This window comes from Orycteropus afer, unplaced genomic scaffold (genome assembly GCF_000298275.1).
Source record: "Orycteropus afer afer isolate SDZICR_OR568_19922 unplaced genomic scaffold, OryAfe1.0 scaffold00165, whole genome shotgun sequence".
NCBI lineage: Eukaryota > Metazoa > Chordata > Mammalia > Tubulidentata > Orycteropodidae > Orycteropus > Orycteropus afer.
This window is the reverse complement of record NW_006921752.1, coordinates 3,355,087-3,367,171: the sequence shown is the minus strand read 5'-3', so window position 1 is coordinate 3,367,171 and position 12,085 is coordinate 3,355,087. Positions and strand designations below refer to the sequence as shown.

The 12,085-nt window shown below is 47.2% G+C and overlaps 1 protein-coding gene across 1 annotated transcript in view; it reads right to left on the bottom strand.

Annotated features, from left to right (window-relative positions):
• Positions 1-70: 70 nt before the first annotated feature.
• PRDM11 (PR/SET domain 11) overlaps positions 71-12,085 on the bottom strand; it is a 50,203-nt gene continuing 38,188 nt past the window's right edge. The window contains exons 5-7 of the mRNA XM_007946524.2: positions 9,269-9,456; positions 3,397-4,023; positions 71-2,235 (exon numbers count right to left, since the gene is read on the bottom strand). Of these exons, the coding sequence (XP_007944715.2) occupies positions 71-2,235; positions 3,397-4,023; positions 9,269-9,456 (2,980 nt within the window). The remainder of the gene's footprint in view (positions 2,236-3,396; positions 4,024-9,268; positions 9,457-12,085) is intronic.

The following is a 12,085-nucleotide window of genomic DNA, read 5'->3' as shown; positions in this document are numbered from 1 at the left end:
TATATCAAAGCTTATGAGTATAGATTAAAAAAATATTCAACAGCTCAGTGAACTCTGCAGCAGGGGCTCCCTAACTGTCTGGGTAGAACTCTGTCCCGTGGTCTATGGCGGGGAGCACTGGCTTCTGCTCCAACGCAGACATCCTGCTGAGGACCTCAGCAGACAGTGTGTAACTGTTGCCAGACTTCTCCTCGAACCAGCTGTCCAGGGCTCTCTTGGCATCGAAGTTGGCAATAGGTGGCCCATTTACAGCAATTGTCAAGAGATCACTGAGCTGCTCCAGGGTCAGGCGTGAACGGTGGTTTTTGCGTACCCGCTGGAGGGCATTGCGGCCTTTCTCACAGCAAGCAGTGGAAGTGGGGAGGACTTTAAGGATCTGAATGATCTTGTTCAAGAGTGGAAACCTCTGCTTGTACTTGCAAATGTGGCTGATCAGGTCTTTGAAGCCATTTTTGGTATAGTAGTCAGCCTTGAGTTCTCGCCACTCCATCAATAGACTCCCCCGGGCGTCCAGCCCTTCCCTACAAACATCCCGGGAAAAGGTCGGGATGGCCTCTAGATGGTCAAATATCTGGACCATATCCTCCTTGCCATAGCTCATGAGCTCCTCACTGCTCCTGGGCCAGGAGGCCAGGTCAAACACCTGGCAGGCCTTCACAAAGATCCGGCTGCGGGAATCGAACCTCTGAGCCAGAATCACTTGGGTCTTCTGGCAGATCTTCTCCCTGATGGACTGGAACTTGGCTTCAGCCACCCTGAGGTTCTTCATTGCAATCCCGTTGAAGCTCTCACGGAAGTTCTCCTCAAACTCCTGCAGGTATTCTCCCGGGGAGTCAGCCAGTCGACTGATCTCCTGGATGGCCTCTTCAATCTTATCATCCACCTGGGACACCAGGAGGTACTCACCCTGGAAGACATAGGCCAGGCGGGAGAGCACAGCAATCACGTCCAGCAGGAAGTAGATGAGCTTGACAGACTGGTAATCCATGAGGAACTGCAGCAGGGCCAGGGCAATGGCCGAGGCATCCGCCCGCTGGGTCTGGCTGCTGATGTCCTTGAGGTGGGCCACCACCTCCAGGTAGTCCTTGATGAGGGCATTGAGGACGTTCTGCTCGCCAATGATCCACTTCACGGCGCGGATATCCCCCAGGAACTCCGTCTCCTCGCAGAGGGTTGAGGCTGTGGAGCGCAGCTCACACATGAGGCGGGGTGAGTAGCGGTAGAAACTCAGCAGCTGCTTCAGGTTGTTCTCTAGCTCCTCCAGGCAGGGCAGCTCCTTCCCACTGATGGCATCCAATATCTCCAGGTGTGGCCGGTGCACCATGAAGGGCAGGCACAGCAGCCACGGCAGCGTCTTGCGGATTGTCATGAACATGCTGGCACGCAAGCTGGCTGTGACGTTGGCTCCATCCACACCCAAGCCAACAGTTGGCTTCTCGTCCTGCAACCGGATGCCCAACATAGAGAAGGCTCGGTCGAGTGCCTGAAGATAGCTTTCTGTGCTGGAAAACCCCAGTTCCTGCAGAGACAGGAACTCTGTGGCCGGGGGCCCGTCGCTGCTTGTGTACTGGACATAGACAGCCACAGTATCAGCCAGGAGGTCATCGCTCTGCCCATCCAGAATGATACTGAGGCAAGGGGACTGGCGGATGCGCTCCACCAAGTCTTCCCGCAGAGCCCGGGCGATGTGATGAATGAGGATCTGGCAGTCACCCTCATTCATGTACTGGTCTACCACTTTGAGCTCACACTTTCTCAGCAGCTCAGCCAGGGGCCGGAAGTCCAGGTAGGGCCTGCCCTCGAGGGCCAGGTGGTAGGCGGTGTTGAAGAGCAGGGTCATGTTGCGACACATCTCCTCTGTCTTCTCAGGGTGCATGCGGAGCTTGTACAGCTGCAGGCACTTCTTGTGCAGGTTGCTCTGGCTGTGCAGTTTGATGGTGTGGATCTTAAACTGCTTGGAGCCGATAATGAAAGCTGAGGTCCGTGAAGACTGCACTGTGTACTGGCGGCAGACGTGGCACCACATCTCATTGAGGGTCGGGGAGTACCGCAGGAACCAGAACTTCTTCAGCCACTCCTGCTTAAAGCGTCGGATCCTGCGTCCGGTGGCAGATGACATCTTGGAGGGCTCATCGGTCGCTGTCAGCATATCGTTGGAGACGGATTCATCAGCTGAATCGACCTCCTGGTCATCGTCCTCCATGATGGCGGGGCCAGAGACCATGCTTTCTGAGGCTGGAAAACAAATGGGAAAGGAACACTTATGCCTGATGGAAAAAACAGACTTTTCCAAAATAGACAGGAAACATTGCTCAAACATTTGGTACCACACTGTACGAACATAAGTTAATTCCTAGGGCAAACTGAATCCCAACCTCAAATTTATTTATAAGCACTCTTGTTAATAAGACACTTCTTCTTTGTCAAGTATCTATAGTGGGCTCTGTTGCCACCCACCATGCTCCCGGCTGTCTGCCATCCCCCTCTACTAGTGGGTGCTCAAGGAATTAAAACATTCCATTTCAACTGGACAGCACAAACCGGGAAAGCAGATCTGATGGAGAGATGAAAGCCCATCAAACATTCAAAAAAATCACACATCAAGGACCCGAGAACCATTTGTCTCACCATTCATGTAGTCAGGGGAGGTGGGCTTCCCTTGAATGAAGGCAGTTTTGACATGTGATTTCAGGATCAAAATGCAGGTTAGCTAAGATGGGTGCTTTGAATCTCTGAAACACCTTATTTTGAGATTGGGGATGTGGTTAACAGAGGAAGTGCTATGTAAATCTCAAACTTAGCTGCAGATGTGTCTGAAAAACCTCCTAGTTGTTGACCAACTTTAAACGATCCAGACCAACAGAAAGGGGCAAATGCATATAGCTACAGGCACTGAATCCTCGGTATCCCCTCATCCTTCTAGAACTCCAGGGGAAATAGGACCATGGAGGGCAGAGCAGAGATTCAGGAAGAGAAGAGCTAAGCTGTGTCCCTGGACTGACTTTAGGAAGGCAATGAGGTTTCCCCAACAGGGCATGCTGCTTGCACACTGCTTGGGGCTGGAGAGAGAGAAAGACTGAGTTTAGAAATTGGGCTTTGGTGTAAACCACCACTAGGACCACCAAGAAAGGGAGTGGGTCAAGAACACAGCACACACCCTTCCTGCAGCGCAACTTCCTTTATTGATGAGGAGGATACATTGGCAACCCACAAAGCATCGCACCACAGCACAATGGGACTGCCAGAGGCACCTGTGTGTGGGCTGTGACCAGTGCCCACCTCCACGTTACACAAGTCAAATCTCCCTGAGATGGCTCCAACGGACCTTGAGCCACCTTCCATACTGCCCTCTGGGCACTCTTCCCTTTGACAATAATCTCATCCAGACCAACTTACCTGCAGGATCTGAGAACTCTGGGAGCTCCAGAACCTGTGGTGGCAATACAGGGGGCTCAGGAAGCTTCCCAGACTTAAGCATGTCTAGTTCTGCCTGGAGTTCCCGGACTTTCTTCTTTAGGCGAATACAGTTAGGGCAGAAGGAGGTGGTGGGAAGCTCATGAGGGTCAGATGCGAGGGAGGCCTCGGCAGGACTGTCCGCCTTGAATGATGAAGGCTCCTCTTCTTCATCCTCCAATGGGCCTGGTTCCTTGGAAGCCCCTTGGGGGATCTTCCAGTCACCTTCCCCCTGGGTCCGGCTAACATTTTGCACACTATGGGACATAGTTGTTGCACACTGACCATAGGCGTCATCCTGGTACTTGGGAACTTTCCGGATGACCAGCGAGGTGCTCAGTGCCAGTTGGTGGGCTTCTACCTTTGCAGATTCCAGCGAGGCCTCCAGCACATCCTTGAAAATGAGGTCAATTTTCTTCTTCTTGGCCTGGGGGTGGACGTCCCCTTCATCAAAGCCACGCTTGTAGGGACTTTTGCCCTGTCTCAACACAGGGAGCTGTACGGAACCCCTCAGGTCTTCTGGGTAATCCAGAGCCTGCTCAGACTTCTCCCTCTGCAACCTCTTCTCTCCTAGGAAGGAAAACCAGGGTGTGAGGAAGTGGGGAAACCCCCAAAGTGGAAAAACCAATAGAAAGCAAAGCAGGCTTCCTGTTAGGAAGTCACTGGACACATCTCTTTGGGTTAGGTCTTGTGGATCAGCTATTACAATAAGGGAAAAAGGTGGTTCACCCAGAGGATCATGGGAGTTAGAGTCATAGAACTCAAAAAAAAGTGGGAAGAACTAATTTTGAGGAGATAGTTTCCACAGAACCTTAATTATATAAGTGTTATTACACTTTTAAGCTGAGAGAATTCTATTGGGGATGGTAATCAGAAGTCCTTTCAAAGGTACTTGTCATCTTATGACTCTAGAAGATGACGTCCAATCCAGTCAAACTGGGTGGCTCATAACATACTTCAGAGTCAATGAGTATTGATTCTCCCAACCCTTGAGACTTCCCCTCCAGCCCTAGCAATTAGAAGATGGCTGCTTCGACTTGGTAAAAGGTACACGTGAAACACCATGAGTTCCACCACTTTCGTCTCCCTGACTGTCCCACAGACAGCCCACTTAGGGCAAAGCCCACCCTATTGCAACTCTCCCATCTACTTCTCTCAGCAATTGGGAGGAAGTACGATCTGAATAAAGCTCCACTTTTCTCACTGACAACTGATTTGGGAAGAAAAGGGAAGACAGGGAGACCTACAACTGCCTAGGGTTCTAAGATGGCAGCCTCTGACAAGTAGCCACACTGACTCAAACCATTCCTAAAATATAGCTGAGTTTCCTTACCTGACAATAGGTGTCTCATTTTCTATTTCTTTCTATCATGTAAATGACGTCAAACCACTAGACTTTGGTGAGATCCCTGACAAGAAATTATTTTAGCCTCACTCTTTAAAATAGGCGACATATCTTTTATAAACTGCTATAGAAGTGCAGACGCTCCCTAGGGAGGCAGAGGTATCTCTTCAGCCCTTAGAAGGTCCTGATGGCAGCCCACGGAGCTCAGGAATCTCAAAGGCTTCCCAGATCAAGGCCAGGGGCCCTGCGTGATGTGATTCTGCGCAATGGCCTGAATATATGGTGTAACCAGGCATCTGACAGCCACATTTGCTAAAGCCCTCTGAGTGAAGGCCAAATCTCCCTGAGCAATCCAGATGTTTGCTCCATGCTGTGATGAGCCTTGGCTTCCCACAGCTGGTATGAGGTGCTGTCCCCTGCCTGTTTGACACCAAGTTTCTGATAGGTGACCACTTAAGGAACAACCTCATTTCCAAACTCCTAAAGCTTGGGTGAGGGGGTGGGGACTCCTTACAGGCTGCAATTGTACAACAGCTGAGGGACAGAACGGAGAAAGTTGAAAAGAACTCTTAAGAATTGCAACTCATTTGTCCAACAGATCAGATGGGACACTTGCCCATTCAGAATCTCTGAAAATCAAGGGCCACCCTTTCCATTTCTCACTGACCAATCAGGCAGCAAACAGCTGGGGATGTTGAAAGGTCAAGGCTACAAATCCCCAAGGGCTCTTCATGCCTCTGTTCGAAGACAAAATCTTCCAAATTTCCTAGGGGTGGGAGGCCTCTTTGGATTTAAGGCTCCCAGAAAACTCTTTGGGCCAAAGGAGACCTTTGAGCATAATGAAATTGATTCCAAAGCCTCCAGGAAACATGGGGGGAGGCAACTCAAAATAGATCAAATAACATAGATTTTCTGAACACAAGCATTGGATGCTTGGATTGGATGCAACTGATAAGACAGCCACAAAAGAATAATTTACATTCTTTTCACGAAGTAGTTCTGGGCTCCAAAAAAAAACCCAACCAAACTCACTACCGTTGTTTCCAACTCATAGCAACCCCTCCTTGGGTTTCAAGGCAGCATCTCTACAGAAGCAGATCACCCAACCTTCCTTCCGAAGAGTGGCTGGTGGGTTTGAACCGCCAGCCTTCTGGTTAGCAGTCAAATGCCTTAGGCACTACGCCACCAGAGCTCCTTCTCACTGCCATCGAACCCCTACTTAATAAGGACTAATAATTCATGCTCGGGACTTTATCAGGGCTCCAGTCTACAATTGCGAGAAACCTTCTTTTATGTAAAACCTTGAGTGATTGGGCTGAGGTGACCCTCCTTCCAGAGCAGCAGAGGCATCATTTGGGGGCTGTAGGAGGCGTGTACACACTGGGTGAGACTGTCAGTGGGTGATACCAAGATGACTCCCTATAAAATTTTTGTGCAATGTTTCAGCAGAAGTTTATTATTTTTGATAAAAATATCCCTGTAGTTAGTTTTAGAGAGCTCTGGTGGCATAGTGCCTAAAGCATTTGACTGCTAACCAGAAGGCTGGTGGTTAAACCCACCAGCCACTCCTTGGAAGGAAGGGTGGGCAATCTACTTCTGTAGTGATACCACCTTGGAAACCCAAGGAGGGGTCGCTATGAGTCAGATCCAACTCAATCGATGGGAGTGGGTTTGGTTTGGTTTAGTTAATTATAACAAGAAGAACATTTTTTGTAAGCCCAGCTTACACATATCAATATGTGTACAAAGCTACAACTCTATGCTAATTTACTTTCTGAGCCTTCTGCTGTGCTTTGGTCAGAGCTGTCATTTTTACCCAATGACAATGACACTTCGAATCACGTGGTTTCATCTGCATGCACTACAAGCATGCACTGTAGTTTTCATTACTGCCATGTTATTATAGTTGCTGATTTTGTCAAATTTTCTGGTGTTTTAGCTATGATATTGCTTAATTAGCATTTGTGAACCTGTATCAATAATTTTTTTGAAAAAGTAGTACTTAAAGGAAAAGAAAGAGAAAAATCAAAAAAGGCTTCTACTCTGTTACTAGTAATGTTATACCTAATAATGTTATAACTCGAGGTAGAAAGATTTTACAATTTTGTTAGTATTCATATAATCTAAGAAATATTACATTTAAGAAATTTACAACTATACTTACCAGATATTATTCTATGATTAAACTTGGTAATGAACATTACTACGGATTTTATATGATGTGGTATGGGAAGAGGTTCACAGGGAAGGGGTGACCACCATACTGGGTAGGTAAGGTAACACTAATCCTCGTGATGCCACTGCAGAGCAGGGCTGGTACACCAAGCTAAGGCACCCCAAAAGTATCCAGAACCTGCCAAAGCTACAGGCTACAGAGACATGTGTCTAAAGACCATTGAGCTCCATGACCACTCCCAAGGGTGTGGGGCCACACCCACCCATGGCTCTGACCCTGCTCCACCAGCTGTGGCTTTCAGTTTCCTTCCTGGTTCCCTACTGCTTGGTCTGGCCAGGAACAGACACTCCTTCCTCCTGGATCTTCAACTGTCTTGGTGCATCTCCTTCCAAGTCTGTCTGCTATGCCTTCTTTGAACCACTCCTGAAAGCTCATCCCCTTCTCTGAGCATTCCCCTTGCTCTGGGCTCTCTGAAGGTGATGCAGTCTGAGATGCTTTGGAGAAGACTCTGGGGGAAAAAAGGACATTACAAATCCAGAAAAATTCAAGATGATTATGGCCAAGGGATGAAACCTGGGTCCTCAGAATGTCACTTCTCTTGGTTTTCTTTTCTTCTGGTGGTATAATTATTTTGGAGACTTCTTAGCTGTTTCCATTCATTCCTTCTTTTATTCATTCCACTGGGATGTACTGAGCAGCCACTATGTATCAGGTACTTTTTATGAGGTACCTCCAGAGGTCAAGTGGAAACCACTGCAATCTCACCATGGAAACATGCCTTTCCAAGTGAAATCAGCATGTGCCCAACCTCAGATCCAAAGAGGACAAGAGATGAGTGTGACTACTGGGTCTCCTCTCACAGCCCATGCAATCACAAGATACCTTTTACCAAGTCAGGCAGCAGCTGGGCACTCAATGTCCACAATTTACTTTGTTCTGTTTTGTTTTTAAAGATAGTTTAATTTCAATGGGTCATCCCCACCCCCTTTTCATCTTCTCCACTCATATTCCAAATGAGGACTTAGTTCCACTGTGTAGGTTGGTCAGGAACATGATATGGTGGGGCTTGGGCATAGTCTTGGTTCCTGGACCATGTGGACTCTTGAGTATTTGGATGTGTGGTTTTGGTGCAAGCAAGGACCCAATGAAAAAAAGACCTAGACTCAACAGTTTGCCCTGGACAGGCAGGGGATGGAGTAAAGAGGCAAAGGGTTAAGGGCTTGGAAGTATTTTAAACCCATGACTCACTTACATAAAGCCTGAATGGACACCCACCCACCAGGCTCCCTGTGCTTTGGGTAACCTTCCCTTCTCCCTCCAACCTTCTTTTAATAGAAATTATTCTTTTTACATCATATCATTAGAACTGCCAGTAATGAAACCAGGAAGAAACAGGGAAAAGACTAGCTTCATGCTTTGTCTGGGAGGTCATATAACACAGTAGTAACCTATGCTTAGTCCCCGAAGTCAAACAAATGTGCATTAGAGACCTAGCTCTGCCCTTCTGAGCCATACAACCCTGGGTGAGTCACTGTATTCAATTTATCCCCAATGTCTACATTTGTAATATGGAGATGAAAATCCAAATGGGATGGTTAGTATTAAGAGTTTACAACTGAGGACTTAAAATGGTCAAGGTAGGCATCGTTTTAAATGCGCTATTACATTACCCAACATGATCCTCACAACACACTTATGTTGCAGGTGCTACTTTTGGGATGATTACTTAGCACCTACTAAGGACTGAGTAGGAGCTCTGGTAGCATAGTGCCTACGGCACTTGACTGCTACCCAGAAGGCTCGCAGTTCAAACCCACCAGCCACTCCTCAGAAAGAAGGTTGGGCAATCTACTTCCGTAGCGATACTGCCTCAGAAACCCAAGGAAGGGTCACTATGAGTCGGGTCCAACTCGACAGCACATAACAACAATTACTGAGTAATGCTACCTAGGATTGACATTATCATTGAAGCAGCGGCAGTTTGTAACATCTTTCCATTAACCTGATTTGGGCAAAGAGTCAATTTCTGTTGAACTCCTTAGCGTGGCTTTGGGGATGTCTCTTACACTAGTTTGTCCATGACAAGGGTTTCTTAGACTGATTCTGAAGGAAGAAAACACACTGGGGAGGCTACTGCCTGGACCAGAGCTGCTGTTTCCTGAGTCTGTCTGGATCATCCCATTTTGCCAAGCTGCAGTTCCCGTAGGTTTGCCTTTGGAAGCTCCTAAGGAAGCTTCCCTGGCCTCCCCCAGGGCTTGACGGTGGGTGTGGCCTCACCTCCAGCAGGCACTCACCTCTGGCCAGATTGCGGTGGATGGTCTCCTGGGACATGCTGTGCAGGCGCTTCATGTAGTCCTGGCTGTACCAGACCCGCAGCCGCTCCCCGGGCCGGATGTCCCGGCACACTCGGAAGTAGATTTGCTCACTGTGCTGGAACGCCAGCAGGTTCTGCTCCCTCTCCTCCCGGGAGATGACCACGTACCTGGGGGTGAGGGGGAGAGGTGAGAACCCATGGGCCACCCCTTGTTGAGTGCCTGCTGGAACTGCTTGTGGGCAGTCCACAAGCACATGGACACCTGTTAAAGTTTGCAAAGCAGCTGCCCTGTTAAGGGAAGGAGCATTAACTAGAGCCATTCACTGTCCCAACATCATCATTTCATGTGACCTCAAGCACGTCTCCGAATCTCTCAGACTCTATTTTCTGAGACTGGAAATGACACCTGCCCTGCCGACCTAAAACCAAAACCCATTGTCATGGAGTCGATTCTGACTCATGGTGACCCTGTGTCAGAGTGGAACTGTGCTCCACGGGTTTCCAATGGCTGCTTTGTCAGAGGTAGAGCCCCAGGCCTGTCTCCCAAAGCACTTTTGGACAGAGTCAAACCTTTCACTCAGCAGCCTGATGTGCTACCCATTTGCACCACCCAGAGACTCCCAGATTATGGCAAGTATAAAATTCAATACCAGATATAAAGGTGTCCAGTCCTTATTAACTTTTAACTGTGGGGGTTAAAACACAGACACCTCAGGCCTCTCTCTGATGTTGGTAAGGGTGGAGTCCTTGAACTGTTTTCAGTCTATCACAAAGCCTAGCAAAAATAACCCATGTGACAAGCCTGCCCAAGAGACCAATGAATAAATGCTAAAGATTAAAATCTTTCAAAATAGGGGGTCCAGTGGGGGCAAGGGAGGAAAGTAACTAAGATGTGATGAATGGCTGGCAACCACTGGTTAATCTAACTAAACCATGTTTATGATAAAGAAATGGAGCTTTGAGAGGTTAAGCAATTTGCCCCATGGTCCCACAGCTAATAAATGGGAGATGGAGCTATGAAGCCTATGCTTTTCCTACTAGGTGGGCATGTAAAGCATTAATCAGCAATGCCCAGGCAACCTTTAAAGTTCTCACAACTATCAAAATCTACGACCCTCACCTGTTTTCCCTGAAATGACATTTCCAACACCCAACCTGCTACCTCAACCATCTCCAAAAGGTGAGATGATGCAACATTTTCCAAGAAGTGGAGGTGATTTCACCCGAACTACAATAAGTTTTAAAAAGAAGAAGAAGTGGAGGTGAACAGATCAAAAGGGTGAAAATAAATTATTTGGGACTTTAGATTTCTGTGCTATACAGCATCTGAGAAATTTATAGTTTAAATAAACTTCTTTTCCTTATTCTATGATTTGTCTCAAATAAAAGCAAGGCAAGAAGTGAAAGTCTGTGTCTTGTGTAGCCCAAAGAACTATTTGGACTAGTCTAGGAGAAAACAGTAATTCACAGAAAAAAATTTCAATGGATAAAGAACATACGAAAAGTACTCAATATCAATAATAAGAAATATCAAGTAACATAGTGTCCCATTGGTAGGTTTTTTAAAAAATGAGATTACTCCATGTTGGTACAGGTGGTAAGAAAGAACTCCTGTACTGATGGGTCAGAACAAACGGGCACAACACTTAGGGAAACAAATGGATGATATGGATCAAGAACAATAAGATGTGCACGCAGTATGCAAATCTCCCATACCTGACTGACCATCCTTATCTATAATAGAGCTAAAGCAAAAACATCTAAATGTCTGTTGCTGTTGTTGTTATGTGCCGTCAAGTCGGACCTGATTCATAGCGACCCCTCCTTGGGTTTCCGAGCCAGTATCACTACAGAAGTAGATTGTCCAACCTTCCTTCCAAGGAGTGGCTGGTGGGTTTGAACCGCCAGCCTTCTGGTTAGCAGTCAAGTGACTTAGGCACTATGCTACCAAAGCTCCTTCTAAATGTCTAATAGCAGGGAAATGATCAAATTAACGACAGTATGTACATATGATGAAAGGCTACACATGTACAGAAAAATATGTTTTCAAAGTCATGGAAATACGACTTTCAAAGAGTCATTGATGACATGGAAGAGTGGTGCTGACACAATGCAGAGTTACAACAGAGCTGAAAGCTATTGAATATTGTGGTTCCAACAAGGCTTTAAAAACAAGCCTAGATAAAGTACTTAAAGGAAACACACCAATGTTTTAACAGTGGTTATCCACCATAAGTGGATCTTCTTCTTTGTAATTTTCTGTAATGTCTGAGTTTTCTTCAAAGCTATTAGCACTCTTAATCAGTCAAAGTAAAAGAAAAAGGAACAGAGAAAAATAAATATACACTGATTCCAGTGCAAGGTAGCAGCATCTAGAATCCACATCTGAGACACCCCAGGGGTAGCTCTAGCCACCCCTTGTGGCTCTACTTGTCTGCTCCACTTGGCCTTGGAGGAGGCCATTGCCTTCCAAAGAGGACCACTTGGGTGGTCCAGGGATCAATCCCTTCTGGCACGGGGAATGAAGATAAGGAGGGATGGACCGCAAATGCTTGCTTTGGCTACTCCGCCCCTTTGAGAGAAGTGAGTTACAAATTCCACACTGGGGAGTGGATCTTGCAAGATTTACAGCATTTAGATCCCCAGAGCTTGCTTCCTGTCCAGCATCTTAGCCTAGACACATCTGTGTCCTTGTCAGCATCTGATTTAGTGATGGGCCTCCCTGAGCTGTCCATGACGTTATTACCAAAGAACTGAGGGAAAGGAACAGAGGACCTCAGCCAGAGAAGTCCTCCCA